The sequence below is a fragment of the Lagopus muta genome, chromosome 4, assembly GCF_023343835.1.
Source record: "Lagopus muta isolate bLagMut1 chromosome 4, bLagMut1 primary, whole genome shotgun sequence".
NCBI classification, from domain to species: domain Eukaryota; kingdom Metazoa; phylum Chordata; class Aves; order Galliformes; family Phasianidae; genus Lagopus; species Lagopus muta.
The window spans coordinates 3,149,020-3,168,597 of record NC_064436.1 but is presented as its reverse complement, the minus strand read 5'-3'; the positions used below and the strand labels follow the sequence as shown (position 1 = coordinate 3,168,597).

At 45.4% G+C, this 19,578-nt stretch overlaps 1 protein-coding gene across 1 annotated transcript in view; it reads left to right on the top strand.

Annotated features, from left to right (window-relative positions):
• The window catches only part of C4H4orf45 (chromosome 4 C4orf45 homolog), a 31,587-nt gene extending 12,784 nt beyond the window's left edge, over positions 1–18,803 (top strand). The window contains 2 exon segments of the mRNA XM_048941400.1: positions 16,675–16,755; positions 16,757–18,803. Coding sequence (XP_048797357.1) covers positions 16,675–16,755; positions 16,757–16,823 — 148 coding nt within the window. The 3' untranslated portion in view covers positions 16,824–18,803.
• The last annotated feature ends 775 nt before the right edge of the window (positions 18,804–19,578 follow it).

Here is a 19,578-nt window from a genome sequence, read left to right as displayed (position 1 = left end):
AGCTTAACATATCTAACATAAATTCATTGCTGGCACCCTGTGCTGCAGAAACCATTGAGAATGCAAAGCTAATATTTTGTCATAAACCAATGAAAGTATTCCTGCATTGAAGTACAATGCATTTCAAGCAGCTAGAAGGGGTCTCAGGAGAATATTTAATCCCCTTTGAAGAGAGAGTCCTGTTTCACAGAAGCCCATTTAGTTTCTGATGAAATTTCTCCAGTTACTTTCATTAATGCATCTTGAAAGAAGTCACAGGTTTATAAAGTGATGATCAGCAACAATCATCTTCAGCTGAGAATTTGTTACAGAAACTGTAAAGTGACAGTAGAAAAAGCCCTTATGGGACTTGCAGAGTTATTCCAGCAAAACCATGCATGTGAAAAGAGATTGCATTGTGCTAGCAATACGTAAGACTTCAAGAGGTTCACCACAGCCAAGAGCTTTGACTACTGAGGCATTCATAATGGAGTCCAAGGTTAAAGATGAAGAGGTGAGGAGGACTGAGGGCATATGGAGAAGGAGAGCTCAAGGGGTTTTGCTTCACCTCCTCTCTTTCCCCCTGGAATTTCTCACTGGAAAACAGAGTATTAACGAGTGCGAGGCAATGAACTTCAGTAGAAAACAGGAAATGCTTAAATTCCCTATAGCTGGCCTGGGAATCAGTGGGGGATGACTGAAGTACGTCTTCCCACAGCGGGTTGCCACACATGCCACCTGCTCCCGGGGCTGCCAGAGTCTGTCCTGTCCCTGCTCAGCAAAGTAATGGGCTCTGCTGGCCTCAGGTGCCTGGGCAGCTCCTCTGAGCTGATCTCAGTACCTCTGGTGGCAGCAGCACTACTGGGAACAGATGAGCCAGCTGGTCTTCGATGGCTATCATCACTCCCTACACTGCAGCATGGCTACGCTTCCCACTGCACCAGGATTACAAAACCTCCAGGAACTGGCTGCTTATTTTGGCTATTACAGCAGTGTGTTGTTGAGACTCTCGTAGGCTGGTGACAAGCTGCAGCATCAAAAAGGCTACCACAAAATCTTGGATCCCATCGCTGGGCAACAGCCAGCAGCAGTCAGACCGCGCTGCAGCTTTGCTGTAAGGCACCCATAAAGCACGTGTCTTATTAAGCACTTTGAAAGCAATCCCGGTTTAAATTGATTGTTGATCAAAGAAGCAGCAGTTTGCTGCTGGGGAATGCTCTATTTGCTTTTCATCACAGGAAGGTGAATAAGTAAACAAAGACACCCAAGTTGGAACCAAATAAATTAAATGCATTCAATTAGCTAATGGAATGGATCACAAAGGGGGGCTCTTTTGGAAAATTCAATTAGCTTTTCCTGATGTGCTGGGATTCTCATTAACACTATTATTTTATTCTTTTTTAATACTCTTTGTAATATACGGGGGAATGACTTTCAACAGAGCCTTTCTCCTGCCCTTCCCATACCTTTCAGACCCAATTCTCTTCAATCTTATAATCAGTACTAATATGTGAAAAACATTTTTAAGCTAAATAACTGGCAAAGTTCATGAGTACAAGGAACATATTTCAGATTTTTCTAATGGAACAGGGTGTTCTCAGAGATCAGTTTCAGGAGTTGTTGCATGATTTAGTACCATTGCTTAGAGAAAGGCTTGACTCAGGCATGCTCACCAGTGCCTTTTTATGGAAGAATAACCGAAAAAGAAAGCTGGAAGATGTATTTTTCCTGTGCAGAGCTGCCCTCGTGGTGTTGTTCTGGATGAGCTCCTTCTGCTTGCATTAGGTAAATTAAGGGGAGCGTGGCATTTCTTGAGGTTACATACAGAGTTGCCAGGCGCACCTCCTTCATGGTGCCACAGTGGTGCTCTGTGTGGGGCTGCAGCCTTCCCATCCCCTTGCACTGTCCTCACCACAACTCCGTAGAACCTCAGGTCAGGAAACGCAGTGCGTGATCAGAAATGGCTGTAAAACCCCACCTGGTCCTTCCTGAAGAGACAAAAGAAGAAGGGCCGAAATTTCCTGTGAGTACAGTTGTATTCAGCACATGTGTTGTCAGAAGGAGATCCTTCCTCTTTGCAAGCGTGCCTGAGCTCACACCAAGCACGTGGTGACAGGTCTCAAATGCCCCCTGGTTGAGCTGAGGAGATACTGGAGGAAGGATGGAGAGGAACTCCTCTGCCCCATGGAAAACCCAAAGCCTGCATTAAAGATGGCTCAACAGCAGGAAGCAGATATCCTGGGCAGGGTTGAGAAAGCTGGGGACAAAAAGGCACTTGGGCAGGAAGCATTTCTTTCCCAGGCAAACAAAATAGCCAGGTACAGATGGAGCTCCAATACCTTGATGGTCACGTGCTTAAACTCAAGTGCTTTGCTGGATGAGATCTGGCATGCCCTTATGTAAGGGAATTATTTTTATCTAGCCTAATAGAGGCTTGAATATTTTGAGAACTCATAGATCTCATTGCTATGGAAACTAACTCTGTATCTTGAGGTCAATCTTGCTATCTCCAACTTGCAGAGTCTGCATCAAATCTTATGAAGGAAGGAAGGGAGGAAGGGAGGAAGGGAGGAAGAGAACAAGTCTGGCCTGGCTGTATGTGCAGTTTCAGCCCCACTCCTCGCTGCCCTTGTCTCACTTCTGTAGCCAAAGGCAGCCTTTACAGGGCAGAGAGGTTACAATACTGGCAGTTCAGTGCCAACTGGAAGTTTGGGAACTGATGCTGTTAGCACAGACAATCAATGCAGAAGATCAAGCATGCAAACTGGGCTCACCCAGGGACAAGCATCCCCATGGGGAAGGCTTGCCTCATACAGATGGGCACTCCTTTGTTGAGTGACCAAGCTGGAATGCTCACTGATGCTCCAAAATGCCAAACAACCCTTTCCCAACCCATAGATTTACAGCAGGAGCATTTGCTTGTCTTTTTTTATGGTGAAAACTGCATGAATGAATGGAATTGCTGCCATGGGACCGATTCAGCTGGTGCCATCTCAGAGAAACAGATTGGCTCCATCTTGTGTCGGGACATCTGCCACATTGCAAAACTTGGGCTTTTCCCTCTCCCATCCGACTTTTCTCCTGCACCACTTCAGTTACCCTCTTTTTACAGTTTACCAGACTTAGAATTGTTTCAACTGTAAAGTTCTACTGTAAAAAAAATATATATATATAGATTCAGGTTTAGGCAAAAATATTGAATTTCAGTTTATGTAATCCCTGAGGTGGTTTTTTTCCCCTCTTTCTGCCAAAAAAAAAGCAGTGCTTGTCAATAAAAATGAGATGTTTTCTTCCTAAATGCTAATGCCCACTTGGTACATTGGTTTCTATGTCAATGCACTCGTTACACTTCAGCACTTGATAAACGTGCTTTATCCAGGTGGCCTCAGCATCTGCAGCTAGAGGAGGAGCTCCGTTCACCTTCTTCTTTGCTATTTTTAGGTTTGTGTAATGTTGACTTCCACCCTCTGCAGAACAAGGCTAATTAATCTCCTACCTATGCTCAAAGTTGCTTTTTTGTTGGTTTTTTTTTTGTCTTTTGATTTTCTGAAAAGTAAATTCATTCCTACTGAACAGTTGCAGAATGTTTTTCTGCATTTTCCCCTCAGCAGAGGTAAAACCAATATCTCACTCTGCTCCCTTTTTATCCAAACCAAGCATTAGATAGGCAAGCACTCCGACTTCTGGAGAATCAGGGTCACGCGATGGTGGAAAATTAGAAGGAAGCATTTTTTTTAAAGGTTGAAGGGAATTCAGCTTTAACAGGAAACGGAAAATCCCACAAGTTTAATTCTTGTAATGAATGGCAGTGACACACGCTCTGCTTTCTGGGATGAGTATCATTCCATAAAGGAATGCAACACGAACCAGTAGTTAAGCTAGGACAGATGTTGCTGGAAATATCTGAAAGATGTTTACTTTATATTATTAGTGATCAAATATGCAGCATTCTTGGGTAAGTCATCCTCATGACTTCCCACAAGACATAATATTTTCCTCGTTGGAAAAAGCAAATAACTAAATTGTAGGCAGCTTTTAGTAACCCAGACATTTTGGCCTGGTGACGTAGCTGCTGAGGTATCCACCAGCATCCCCAGCCCAACTGCTGCCCCAGCCTTGCTCCCCTTTATCCCTCTGCACATCAGAATGATTCCCTCATTTCCAGCCCAGCACTGCTAGTTTTCCCAATACCTTCGCAAAGAGGAACGGCCACCCTCAACTGTCTGGAGCAAATTGTGCCTTCCTCCTGCGGATGCCCCTCAAAAATAACCTACTTCCCCTTGCCACTTGCTCAGTGAGTCACTCTGAGCTTGATTAAGATGCAAAAAATATATATTTTTTCTTCTGATCAGGGTGTGCAATTGGCACATATGGGATTTCCCCTCACACAGATTACAAAGCTTTCAGCTACTGCAGTAGAACTACTGCAGTCTTCCCCAAGGACACACTTGTAGATAGCAAAAAATAAAATAAAAATAAAACCACTGCAGTTAATATGTTCCTGTAACGTTAAAGCTGATTTAAGACTGCCAACACTCTGAGTTGCATTAGTATAATCCCCTTTAACTAATCAGGTGTGAGCTGTATGTGGAACGTACCCAAGCCTTCTATTATAGGGGGAAAAAAAAAGACTCAGCAGCAAAGAGAGGGAGGTGTGAACCCTTCCTTCTCTTCACCCCCCTCTCCTTGCTGGGCCTGCCACCCTTTCATGATGGAGGCTGAGCAGTTTTTCAGCTCCCACAAACCCTGCTCTTTTTTGGTCCCTGACCCGTTGCTCACATCACTGGAGCTGCTGGGTTGGTGTGCTAGCTATTTATAACTGACCAAGTGGCATTTTCTGATTCCATCACCCCACTGGTGATGGAAATGGATCAGAAGAAGCAAACTGGCTGGGCTGTGGCTGTCATGCACTGGCCAAACAGCCAGCCTCCCCCAGACCCACGCCTTGAATGTCCATGTCCTAAATCTCCTGCTTTTATACCCCTTGCAGCATACTTCCCTAACTTCAGGTCTTTTCTACATCTAAAATATGCTTGCTGCAGTATGGCCATAGATTACTTTTCTCATCAGCCTGGGGGCACAGGAAGTGATACAGCTCTTACTGCAATCCCATTGACTTCAGGGGAATTACTTCCACTAGAGCAAGCAAAATCAGAATGAATAAACGTCCTGTTCCTCCATTATTAACAGAGTTGTGCCATGAAGCCCACTGGAGCAATTAGATAGATAGCAATTAGATAGCTGATGACTGACTGAGCCTCTGCCGTGCCGTCCCTGGGCATGTGGCAGGTTAAACTACATGTCTGGATACCAAGAGAGGACAAACTAATCCTCAGTGGGTATTTTGCATCTCCCAGCCCACCAGCACATCAGGCAGAGGCTGCCCACTCCATCTAGCAGCAGAGCAGCCTTGTGTTCAGCAGTGCAGGGCATCCTCCTCCTTATCCCAGAGCCAGAACTGCTCTGGCAGAGCAGAGGAGGGACACTGACAGAAAAACATTCTGCTCTTTGCTTTTACAATCCGTTTGGAAACAGCTGGTAATTTCATTTTCTCTGTCTCTTCCCATTGGGAATTTATGTTTTCTAACTCCTCCTGTTGAGAAGCAAAGCGCTCAAGCACTCACAGGGGGTCCTTTCTCCCTCACTTGAGAGATGTGAAAACCCTGAGTCCCATAAACATGACTTGGCCTTGGACACAGATTTGATGGAGCCAGAAACAGCTCCCAACTCCAGAGTGCCATGTGAATACATGAGCCACAAGGCCATCCCTCTTCTTCATCACTGGTTCACATTTAATTTAGATGCAAACACAAAAAGACTGCAAAACAAAGCAACACCATCACCACCCAAAGCCTCAGGCCCAGATCCACCATGAGTCAGACACACAAAGCTGCTCCCAAACTGCACCCAGCCATCACACAAGTGCTGTAGGAAGTGCTGGCAAGCTGCCTCCCTGTGCAGAGGCCGTTCACACCTTGAAGATGCTGCCCAAAGGGGGCTGGGGTTATGCTGGAAAAGCAAGGGGAAGGATCTCCCAAAGCCAGACGCATTCTGCACTTCCAGATGCTCTCTCAGAATCAGGTCCAAGAACCACCCCAAGCCCTGACCCAAGTCACAAATGCCACAGGGATTACTGGGCTCATCCACTCTTCTGTATCCCACTGTCTGGATTAATGGAATTAATCCATTTCATTTTTTTCATTCCAGAAGTTACTGGTGTCAGCCTTTCTCGTTCCAGTGTAAATGCATCTTTCTTGCTCACGTCCTTTTAGACGAAAAGGAATAATTAATATCCCAGTAATTACCATCTCACAGTGCTTTGTAATGGATAGGCCATTTACTTTCTGAGCAGCTTTAATCTCCATGGATGCACCCACCACTAACAGTAACACTTGGGTGGTATCCTTTGAGTCTTGCCTTGGAACTTAGTTACATCTCTCAGAGTGAGCAGCAGCAAAATGGTTCACAATGCAGCTGTCTTCAGAGAGGAACGTGGCAGTTCCAGCTCCTGTCATACCTTGCTGTATTGCTCCCAAGGGTGTAGTTAGTTTTCCTACCTCCTATTGCCAGCTGCATGAAAATTCATATTTTGGGCAATTTCCTTATGTACAAGGCATAGGTTTTTGCTTTAAGTGACAAGCAAAAAAAAACCAAAACAAAACAACAAGAAAACCCTCATCTGTGCCTTCTGCCAATACATTCTCATTAAGGAACTTCCACATTTCTCCACAAAGGGGTTTTCTCTCCCCTTCTCTCTCCCTACCTCCAATTCAGAAATGTCAGGAGTTAGAAGTGCTGACGTTGCTCTTGCTGCAGGGCTACAGGGAAGAGAGGCTTTGCTATAAGCAGAAATGTGACCTGCAGATTTCTTAGCCTTCAGCTGAAGGAAATAGGATGTTGCCTCTTGCACAAAGGGGTTTCACAAAGGACTCACATAACCTGTTCTCTGCCACTGCTGGTTAATAGCATGAGTTGAAGCTGCAAGCAAACAGTAAGGATCTTGCTGTTGGCCTGACTGAACGTTTTTTTACTTCTTTCAAAGAAATGTGAAGGAAATATTGCAGCTCGGTTTTCTCCCTTTTCTCAGTAACTCCCAACTTCAGGCTCCCCTGTAGCAAAACAGCAGGAGCTGAGATCTAATCTCTGCAGCAGCTGACTTGATACAACAAATCTTCTTGCAGATTTGCAGAAGGGAATAAAGAATGACAGCCAGCTCAGTCCGTTTGTTCCCACTGCAGCCTTCACTCTTGTAAAAAGCAGCTCAATTTCATATAATCACAACAGCAAGCCGCTATAACAGAATACATTAAAAACACATTGGTGCAGTAAAAGAATGCCGTTTCACCAAAGGTCATGCTTTCAGTGCAGAGGAGGCTGCCAGTCACAGCAAAATGCCAGTATGTCATATTGCAAAGCACCGACTCGCCCATTCCCTAACTGCCTCAGCTGCAAAAAATGAGACTAGCAGTATTTACCTACCTCCTCAGATGCTGCAATAGTCAGTCATAAATTAAAAATACATGCTACTGAATATTTTAGAAGAGGCACGTGAAAAGTAAGACATATAGCTCCACAGAGTGGATTGTATGTGAGAAATGCATTGCTAGGAGTGTACACAAAACAAAGCAACCAGTAGTCTTGGAAAAAAACCCAATAACTATGCTGACAATATTTCATTGGTTTTAGCATAATTGCATATAATATTCCACAGCATTTATTTAGGACAAGGAGACCCGGCACTAAACTTCAAAGCATTTAACACAAACTAACATTTCTTCAGTTTCAGGAAGGCTCCCCTCCCTTTCCAACTGCCCACAGCACAGCACTCTGTTTTTCTGTGAGTGTAAAGATGCATCCATGGATGGACATCTCTTATGCATTCCCATCCACAGCTCCAAAGCACTATTTCCTATCGGATTGCCCTGCTTTCTGCAAAGCTTCCAGCACCAATAGAAGGTGATGCTTATGCTACAAGAAAATTCACTTTTAACCTGGGGGTAAATTCGTGGCATTATGTAATTGGAAACCTGTTACTGAAGAGCTCCTTGCCCATTTACCTCTTAGGCAGTTAGTAAATGAAGGAAGAGAGTAAAGCTGATTGCACTGACTACATTTTTACCTTTTTAAGCTGTCATTTGAGCAAAAAGATGTGTACTCACCAGTCCAGGTAGTTGAGGAGGAAAACAGTCTGGCTTATGATATTCATTCTTCCCTTTTTCTCTTCTTATCCTGAGTGATATTTGAAAAGCAGCCCAGGTGTCTGCATGGCAAGCATTAGAGGCTGCTGCAACTGTCACCGTGGCTCCTTTTTAAGGAACTACTTGTTGGTGATTTAAAACTTTTCCAATACACCATTTCTTTAAAATGGCTGCTGGTGGGTGGGCAGCCTCCATTTCTGAAAGATTCAATGGTAACTGATTGTTTTTCATCTCAGAACTGGGAAACAGTGACTTACATTGCTTTCCCTTTCCTAAAAAGAAAATCAGTGGAAGGGTTTTGTTAGACATCACACCTTGCAACTCTGGCCAAAAGACTTGAAATTTCTCAAGCTTGCCATTATGGTGCAGTTGTACCTCATCAGCTTCCACCTGACCAAGTGCTACAGCTTGAGGCAAGCAGGTCATTATCTTCAGGAGAAATCTGTAAGAATTCATCATATAAATGCAGCAAATATCTTCTGGCATTGCATGTGCACCACGTTCTTTGAACAGCTAAAGGGCAGGGCAGGCCTCACAGTGAGAAGATATGGAAACAGTGTGAAGTGAGAGAGGGTGGCAATGAAGGTGGGAAAAGATGAGAACAGGAGGGCCTCAAAACAAAAGCAGGAGCAGAGCATGGGGGAAAAGGCTGTAAGCCAGGAGGAGATAAAGCTGAAGGTGGAGAGGTAGAGATGGGAACTGAAAAAGTCCTCCTTTAATCAGTCCTTTCCCAAACACATTTTGGTTCAGAACCTGACAATCAACAGACAGTTCTTGAGCCTCAACTTCGCACTGCTGGCAAACAGCTTTAAAACCCAATGGGGAAAAAGCAAGTTTTCTTATTCCCCTCAATCCCTGACCATAACTATAACGTCACCTTCTGCAACCTTACTGCTATTTTACTTTTTTCAATGTCATAAAACATCTCTACTGCAGCAGCATTAAAAGAGGACTGTATTTGTCTCATCTCTTAGCCCAGCTGTGGTAGGAAGGCAAATAATCAACCAGGAGTTGACGACCTGTAGCCTGTAGGACTTGGTCAGGTGGAAGCTGATGAGGTACAACTGCACCATAATGGCAAGCTTGAGAAATTTCAAGTCTTTTGTCCAGAGTTGCAAGGTGTGATGTCTAACAAAACCCTTTCACTGATTTTCTTTTTAGGAAGGGGAAAGAAATTACAGAATAAATAGTATGCAGATAGGAATTTCTCATCCCGTTACAGGTTTATATGCATACGTTTATCTTCAGCATCAATCAAGGATCAAACCATGCAACATACACAGAAAGTTATAACAAATACCCTCCTACTCGAGGCAAGTTTAGAGGGAGAGATTTTGTTCCAAATGGCAAAATACTTGAACAAAAGCATTGATGATAACTACTACCAGTATGAGCTTTGAAATGGCTTATGACACAGCCAGATTGGTTCAGTAAGAAAACAGGTTTGGGGCTGGTTAGTAGAGATTTTTTTGCTGGTTTTACGGTTAAGGATAGACAGATGGATAAGGATTTTATTATAGGTATTGGCAAGTCAGTGCTGCTGAAGGGCTGACACACGAAGCACTGACTCAAAGTTGGAACACCAGATTTTCATCAACACTGAATTTAAGCAGCGTTTCTGAAACTGTAGCCTGGATGCGCCGCCACAGTTTGCACACCACCTACCTCAAAAGGAGGATAACCACAAAGATCAGGAATTACTGTGTCTTAAGGATTAGCAAGGAACGTTCATCACAAAGGAAGAGCCAGACCTCCTGTTTGCACACAGGGCTTCTCATGAACACTAGGTTCTGCTCAAGAGCGCTTTGCAAGGAGCACATCTCACATCATCCATCAAAAAAATTCCTGATTTTCTAACTCCACACTGAAAACTGTTGGCTTGGAAGTCCTGACCCAAAACAGTCCAGCTGGAAATGAGTCATGTCCACACGTGGGTGACACTCATCTTTGTTTCCTCATTTGTAGTATAGGCAGCCACTTCATTCCCGAAAGATCTTGTCTCAGCAGTTTCCCTTTTGAGACAGTACAGTAAGGGAAAGTGCTAAGTAATCTATTTGTGGCTGTCAAACAGTACACTCGAAACTGTATATGCATGGGCAGGTGCCTGAGAGAGCTGCTCAGCTGTGCAATTTTAGTTATGCCGGGATGAGCAGGGGGAGAAAATGCCATGGAGAGGGCAGAGCTAGCAAAGAAAGGCTTCTGGTCAGTGAGAGAATAACTTGATCAGTGTGCGCCTGTGCAGAACGACATCTCGTTGCTAACACAAACCATTTTTTACCATTAATACCACTTCATCTTCAGTAATTAAACATCTTCCAAGGGCATCTCCTCTCATTGAAACAGGACTTCCTTCTACACGTGGCCCCTACCTCTCTACCTGCATGGAACCAACAGAGAGATCAGTGGGAGGGCTTAGAAAAACAAGCAGCAAGCAGCTGCAAAGAAGGTTCATTACTTTCCTGACTAATCAGGGCTTTTGGTCAGGAGGCATCAGGAACAAGGCAGGTTTGGAAGCTCCTTGTGGCGCGTGCTCAGCTCACAGTGCAGCTCTCCGCACTCAGCAGTGCAGCTGGAAGCCATCAGCAACCCAGCTTGGGCTCGTGACATCACTGCTGCACAGAATGCATTTTTCACATACTGAGGGAGCAGGGATGTGTCCTGCCAGCCAGGGATGTTCGCTGTGTAGGCTGAGCACACTGCAACCCCTCTTCGGTTTGCTGAAGGGGCTGAGGCAGCTGCCTGTAAATTGTGCTTATCAGTGCTGTCAGCTGCTTTACAAAACGTGCAGAAATCAGACAAAGGCTGGGTGAGGAAGGCACAGATTTAGCTGGGAGCCTTGGGAGCGATGCTGCGCTGCACATCACAGCAGGCAGGCTCATGGAAGATGTCTTAGTCTCAACTTGGACAGAGCTCTTTTCTTCATAGTGCCTGGGATGATGCTGTGTTTTGGTTTTAGGAGGAAAAAATGCTGATAACACAGCTATGCTTTCAGTTGTAGCAGTGCAGTGCTGTGTGGAGCCAAGGATGTTTTGCTTTTCTCGGTTTCTTCTGCTGTTCTACCAAGGGGAGGGGGAGGCAAGGAGCTGGTAGGGGACAGAATCAGGACAGCTGAGACATATTCCATACCATATGACATCATACAAAAGGCGAGCTCTGGAAATGGGGGGAGTTCTCTCTCCCTTCTGTTGCACAGGGTCTGGCTGGGGATCAGTCAGCAGGCAGTGAGAATTGGCTGTGCAACTTGCTGTATACAATCACATGTACATTTCTATAGCCATAACTAGTATCCTTTTCTTTCTTCCCTATCACAGTAAATAGTTTTACGTCAACTCAGGAGATCTATTTCTTTTTTTTTTTTTAATTAATTCTCTCCCCCATCCCATGGGGAAGGAGGGAGTAAACGATTGTATGGTGCTGAGCCACCCGCTGGGTTAAACCACAACAGCCATTTATCAAATGAATCAGCCCAGGACTCTGCCCTGCAGCCTAATGGAAGGCCTGCCGAGAGCCAGGCTGAGCAGCCAGTCCCTCACCTCATCATACCTTCAACCTGCAGTTGTTGAGAATTTTACAGTGCACTTTACAATCCCCAGGCAGACAGAGATGGACAAAGAGCACAAATGCAGCGAGCTGAAGGACCAGCTCACCATATCGCTCTCATGCCTCGCCTGTAGTTGATTGCCTGTGCCTGAGAGCACTGTGCAGCTGAATCAAGAGAGGGGCTGCATTTGGGGCTCGGAGAAGGGCAACAAACTGGAGCAGCCTTACAACAGAGCATGTTGCTGGTAGCCCACAGCAAACAGAAAGAAGCTGTGTGTTAATGGAGGCTGTGGTTGCCCACTCAGACCTTCTAAGAGCTGACACAGCAAAGTACCATCTTTTGATTTCAGATACCACGAGGTTAAGCCTCGCTCACGACCTCTGAAGGGAAAAATACAGAGACCTGATCTCAAAAATAAATACAAGGGCTCTAAAGTTCAAGTGAAATCCTTATTTCTGCAGATATTTTAGCTGTTCGCATCTGCCTACTGCACCTGTAAGAGCAAAGCAGAGAAGATATTTGCTCGTGCAGATTTGCATTAAGATATCAGAAACAAAAATATCATACTCAGAAGTTCTAATAGAGAACATACTTGATTTTATACAACTGGCTTTCTAGAAGCAAGTCTTAGTCAATAGTATGCAGTTTATGATATTGGTAAGAGCATGCCGTGTAAAAGTGTAGGAAGAAATATGATTTCTAGTGCACTCTAGCACAGAGCAGTTGCAATGCTGTCTGCACTTCTACTTTGCAGAAGTCACATGGGAGTCAGCTGCTCAGCAAAGCAGGCAGGTCCTTTGGGTCTGAGCGACCTCTGATACCCTCCTGCCTTCGGAGTTAGGCTATCAACATGCTTTCAGTTTTAAGGCTTCAAAGTTCAGACGTGCAGCTAGTAACACTTACAGGCAGTTATTAATTGCTTTTGCATTGCACCAAGAAGCCCTGGGTGCCAGCAAGAGTGAAAGACAGCAGGCATCTAGTTCTGTTGCTGGTTTAAAAGCAACTTTTTAATATCTGCCAGGTAACTTGGGCAAAGGAAGCGAGGTGATTAGTAAATTACAGAAACTTCAGATTCGCTATGCTTAAAGTGAAATAACACACTGCAATAACACAAAGACTCCGTTGTTTACCCAGTTGTGATAGCTGGGGTCTGAGATTTAAGGCTTTGCATGCAGCCACATCCACTTGGGCATCATTTGACCTTGTTCCTAGCAGCCACTGCTCAGGGCTTGTGTGCTTCCTCGAGCTGTCCCTTCGTGTTAGGTGTTTTTCCAGCTGACCCCATCTGAAGGAGCTGAGCGGCTGCATGGAGAAATATCAGACCTGACAAACAACAGCTGTAGCTCCAAAAGAAGTCAGAAGGCCTTTTACATGGTGTTCCCTCCCCCCCCCACCTCTCTGGGCAACAACCCTGCTAAAGAGTCTGTCCCCTTCCTTCTTACAGCCCCCCTTTAGGTTCTGAAAGGCCCCTCTCGGGTCTCCCAGAAGCCTTCTCCAGGCTGAGCAGCCTCAGCTCTCTCAGCCTGTCCTCATAGGAGAGATCCACAAGGTCAACACCAAATGCGTGTTGCTGTGTCACAGCCAGCCATCACCTTACTTGTCCTTCAGGCCGTAGCATCCCTGTGCTGTCTCTCTAGCAGCCACCTTTACAAGAGCCGCTTCTTGATCTCAAGCAGCCCAAAGAAATCATCCAAACGCCTTTGTTCTGAGACATGGCTTATATCAACTACCCCCAAGGCACCCTGTCCCCGTGGGGATGCTCTGCCCTCAGCTCCCCAGCAGCTGGCCCACATCAGCTCCTGGAGAACAGCTGTGGGGACTGCCATGCCAACACAAACCCTTGGAGCAGGACAGTCACATCTTGGTCGGTCAGGGCCACTTTTGATGCTCTGAGTCCCACCGTACAGATTAAAACACATAGCACCAAGATTGAATTAGGAACTAACAGACGTTGCTACAGAGAACTGGAATTTACAACTCCATTTTACTTTGCCGCTCGTTCTTCTTCTATTTCCTCCTGCCCCTACCATTCCACATAGTTTAAAGCCAATTTAATCTTAGTTGCAGTATTTCAGATTACACACGTGCTTCAGAGCAAATCCACATCATACCAGTTTTCTACACTCAGATAAAAAGATGTTAAGACTCTGCATTGCCACAGAGAAACGCTTTTTACAAATATCTGCACATCACTGCATAGAAGCACAGCCCATAAGCTGCTGCTGTGAAGCAGTGAGTTAACATCTTGCACACTCCACATGCCTGCCTATAACACCTTCCCACTGTTTCAAATGAGAAGCTCATTCAGAGACAACTGTCATCTTTCACTACTGCTTTTTTTTTTCCTGAAAATGAGCACATCCTGGAGCAGACATCAGCTCCTGCTATTTCTCCCTGAGTGTTGCCCAGCAGCCTGTCACAAGTTACTTTTTCTACACTACTAATGCATCCTAAGCCAAGAATAAAGATGCACAAGGGCAAAGAAACAGGTGTTTGGAAAACCAAAATGCATTTCTTTGGCAGCATCTATGTCAGATTCCTTCAGCTAAACCTCTCTACCCTCACAGGCACCCTTGCAATTGTGCACACATTTTTGAGGCAGCACGTAAGCATGAGAGAGTTCATTTTTTATTTCCTAAAAGATAGGTGCCTGGATGCCAGATACTTTCTGACTCTTACAGGACCTGCTAGGAAGGGAAAAGGGAAGAATAGGCCTCCCCATAACACACACACACACCTAGCCTGGTCGGCAGGACTGCTGGATGACAAAGGCATTAACTTAGCACTCAGAAGATCAGGTGCTAACCTCAGTCCCAGCCTCTTTTGCATGCCTTTAGCACTCACCTCATCCTTCTGGGAGGAACTGCGGTCATTACCAAAAGGCCAGGAAAACAAACAGCAGCTTCTTTGATGTTGAGCCCCAGACACAGGGTGAAAATTCCTGCTCTGCTGCCGGTTGGATCTGCTCGAGAACTTGAAGTGGTGAATCAGCTCAGTTAGCTCAGCATGGCACCCAGATTAGGCCATGATACAGGGTGATGGCGGAGAGGTTCAGTGTCTCCAGAGCACTTCTTAGCACTGCCACATGCTACCATACGACACTGATAAGCAGGGTGTAGGCTGTGCTACTGGGATGTTCTATACCCACTGCAGTGTGTAAAACCACCTCAAAGTTCAGCAAGCCCACTCTGAAGTTCACAGTCATGTTGCAGCCTCAGCATGGTTCCACTGGGCATCACAGCTGAGGACAAGGCAGAATGGCAGCCGATCATCACCAAACTGCTGGAAGCATGACAATGCAAATGTAGCCCGTTGCTGCCAGAGATGTCACCCCTGACAGCCAGCAAGCTCAGCAGTGTGCAGAACTGTGGTTACAATGCTTTCTTAGCACCGCTCCCTTCTGCTGGAAAAGGAATGGCACTTTGTGCTATGAGCAGCCAGCCAGCCTGTAGGTGTAGTTTGCTACTGGGGTTTTTTGGGACAGCTGCTTTGAGACACTCTTGCTTCATGCACGCTGTCTCCAGGAATGGAACTCACCCAGTTGTCAGCTTTCACATCAGACCATGGACTACAGTCTTCTAAGCTCCAGCTGCAGCCTCCACGCCAGCTCGCTCAGGGGCTGCCAAAGCAGCTGCTATCAGCAAGGCAATATATGCAGGAAAACGTCACACATTTTAATCAAAAGCAGAGAAAGCTAATTTAGGAAGAAGCAATGGGGGAGGGGCAAGCCAGCTTTTCTGTAAAGCTTAGTATGATCCCAGAGATGAACTAGTTGGATTAGCTACTTAGCAGCAGTGCAGTTCAAACATCACGAGGCTCAGGAGAGGAAGCCCTTTGAAGATGGGAACAGCATTCCTGAATTACCTGCTTTCTTACCTACTGCGAGTGCACTTGGGCACTCTTAATCTGGGAAGCCACCACCAGCCACCACCTCAGAGCTCATCGGATGCAAATGCATAACAACAACTCCTCCAGCCACACCCACCAGCCCATGAATTACCTACAACACTCAATTTATTTGGCAGCATTACAAATGGGCATTGCATCTTTTGCCCTTTGTTCTTCCCCACTACTAAGCAACAGACAAGATGACTGCGGGAAGGAAATGGCATCATGGAAAACCAGTGAAGGCTACCTCCCTTGCAGGGTATAGCCATGGTTGGGCTTAACACAAATGTTTTAAATGCCAGGAGCCTGACCAACTCACTTGAAACACTGGTGTTTAAGTTACATGCCTCATGGTAAGGCACTGACACAGTTGGGTCAATTCCTCACCAACTTTGGGAGTTGCCCCCAGTACAAGAAAGACATGGAGCTCTTGGAACGAGTCTAGAGGAGGGCACTAAGATGACCAGAGGGCTGGAGCACCTCTATGGGGGAAAGGTTGAGGGAACTGGGATTGTTTAGAAGGCTGGGGGAGACCTCATTGTGGCCTTCCAATACTTGAAGGGAGCGTATAAACAGGAAGGGGAACGGCTGTTTATGAGGGTGGACAGTGATAGGACAAAGGGGAATGGTTTTAAACTGAGACAGGGGAGGTTTAGGTTGGATCTTAGGAGGAAGTTTTTCACCCAGAGGGTGGTGAGGCACTGGCACAGGATGCCCAAGGAGGCTGTGGATGCCCCATCCCTGCAGGCATTCAAGGCCAGGCTGGATGTGGCTCTGGGCAGCCTGGGCTGCTGGTTGGTGACCTGCACATAGCAGGGGGTTGGAACTGGATGAGCAATGTGGTCCTTTTCAACCGAGGCCATTCTGTGATTCTACGATTGCATCAGGCAGGCATGCAGAAGGCCCTGCTCAACAGGTCATCGGATTTGATGTCTGCAAGATGAAATGGCAGTTAAGCTCCTACAGGGGGCTGCAAGGCATTATTAAAAACAATGAGCCGAATAGGAAAAAAAAACAAAACAACTTTTTCTCAGCACTAACTCTGTTTTTGTTCTATGTTCCCACTAGGCAGCCAGCTCCCTGTGTTCTTGAACATCAAGGCCATGGCGCACGGGCCCGGCTGGCCTGGGATCTGGGCAGGTACAAAGGCTCCTCACAGCGAGCGGCCAGTCATGATCCAAGCTACTCCCAGCCACCAGCACCAAGGAAAAAGGTGAGGCGTCTTCTCCAGCAGAATTCAGAGCCCCGCACCACGGCTGCAGTACCCTTATCTGCAACCTGCAAATGGAAAGAGAATCTTGCTGGTTTGGAAACGTACGAGTACCAATATCGCACAAAGCACAGCCACACAACTAAACGTCAAAAGAGTCGCACGCCGTAGGGAACCAGAAACAGTTTAAAAATGCAAAAGGCTTACAGTTGTCAAAGCTGATGGGGAAAGCTTTAGGAGACTTAGCCACCTTAAGGAACTCTATGGAGCCAAAAGAGAAAAACAGCAACACTCCTATCCACAAGCATGGCTCTGGGAAGACCTCAGCCTTCTGAATCAACCCGTATTTCTGCATCCACAAACACTTCTCTTCCCACAGGCTTACTGTCGCAGTGGGAGACTCCTCATGGGAGCTTGCCCTCTGTCTAACACCATTTTGTTAGATCACAAAGGAATCTCCGAAGCTCCAAGCAGACGAAAAACAGTTTATGAGATTATATTTATTTTTAAGTGCTCGACTGTCACTCCTAAGCCCTTTGGCCTTGCGTTGACCTTTAGGATTTCTAGAGAAGATGCTACTTGCACTGCTTAAACTGTTTTAGCTTTGGGATGGTTCCAAACAGCCAAGTGACTGCAACTATTATGAGAGTCATTTTCCAGCATGTGGATTACTAGCATGTGGCCACTTAAGCTATTTTTATATGGGATTGGAAGCCTTGCAGGTCACAGTCCCATGGTTTATCACTCAGCTGCATATCCTTTATGTTCAAAATCCCATTTAGCATTCTCAGTCCTGCTCTCTCTTCAATTGCATAAACACAGAAAGCCAAAGGATACAGTGTGTGAACAATGAATAGGAAAACTGCTGTTTTATAGGACTTCCTCATTTAGTGAAGTGGGAGAAAGACCACACAGTGTTGGCACAAGACTTGGTTGCTTTGCAGCACTGTTCATGTTTACTTATGTCTGCTATAGCCTTCAATTCCTCATTACGTAGCATAAGGAGAATCTCCTCACTGGTTCTGCAATTCCCTTCACCATCTGTTGAAAAGGAAGATGGGTCAAGTCGGTTACAAGGGACATTAATAATTTAAGATGTGGGTTTTTTTTGTTTGCAACAGCAGAAATACACTGTATACATATCTATATATTTTTAAATAGTTTATGTCAGACCAAAGAGACTCCATGGGACCATCCAAATTCTGAGTAGAAGCCAAGGTTCCTGCACTGCGCAAACCATGGAGCCAACCCAAAGATCAACAGCTATCAAAGACATCAGAAGTTGGATTCTCTCTCAGTGCTTTTCTCCTGCTCCTAGCTGAGGGCCCTGCCCCTTCCTTCACCCTATCCTAGCATTTACGTGAGCCAAATTCTACTTGTTCATCCAGAAGAGAATCACCAACATTTTTTCAATTCAGGAAAACTGCACTTGCACTCAAATGAACCAGGGAGCTCCAGAGCATGTGACAGAAGCTTGCAGATGCACCTAGCATGACAGAAATAAAAGGCTGGACACGGTAACAGTGCTTTCCCCATGTTAAAGTGGTTAGGTATTAAATTGCTGCAAGAGAAAGTCTCGTTTGAGCACAGAAGGAAGGCAGCTACACAATTTGCCAAGTGGAGAGCTAGACTAGAGTTACAGCTCACCACAACGCTGTTGTTTCAATGGACTTTTCAAACTAAAAAAAACCAGACACCAAGTTTAGTTAATAACTATAGAACATCACCATACCTGCAGACACACAAACAGGAGTGGTAGCAGACAACGCAGCAGGCATTTCCCCTTACTTCAGCTGTGTGTACACAACCATTTAGAACCTTCGACCATAAATAAGTACATATATTTCCAAATGCTTCCATGTCGATATTCACTGCAGCCAGACCAGAAAGCCAGCAGATATATTCACAGCACTGCAGAATGTCCTTGACACCAGAGTGTGCGTTTTCTTTCTTTTCCTTTGGTTGTATTATTATTATTATTATTATTATTATTGTTATTATTGTTTTACTCACAATTCTTGTTAGCTTGGTCAACAAAGCAAATGTCTGAAATGTCAGTCTACCGGAGAAGTGCTTACACACTGACAGCCCCACCTGTTCAGAGATATTGACCATAATTCCAGTTGAACTTCCATTTTTACTTGATAAAAAGGAGTTTCCAGTAAGCTGCAGAGCCTGAAGTGTTCTGCAGATCCCAGGCCCCTAACAGCCTGAGCTGCTCACTGCCTTCTAGGTAGCATCATAGAATCGCTCAGGTTGGAAAAGACCTTAAAGATCATCAAGTCCAACCACAACCTAACCATTACCCTAACTCTAACAGCTCTCTGCTCAACCGTGTCCCCGAGCACCGCATCCAAACTGCTTTTAAATCAGCATCCAGCTGACAGTTTGAAATGGAGTAGCTTTCACAAATTAAAATCAGATGGATGCTGCACGTGCTTTTTTCAGTCTGGAGTACTAAGCTGAAACTTTGCTCATGGAGTTTGAGAAACTGAAGATTACCTTGTTTAAAACCAAAACCAAACTCATTTGCTTAAGCCCACCAACAATCTCATTTCCAGGTACACACATAGTGGCACTTACTTTCTATTTTGAAATCACTCAGTAACAGAAAAAGGACATATAGTGCAATAGTGGCATTCTTCTGACAGCCCTCTTCACACGCGTTTGAGCTCAGTGCCAACCACACACATGGAACCTCTGAAGAACTTACAGCAACAGCCAGGGTCTTAACTAACTGCAAGGAACAGTGGAAAGCAAAA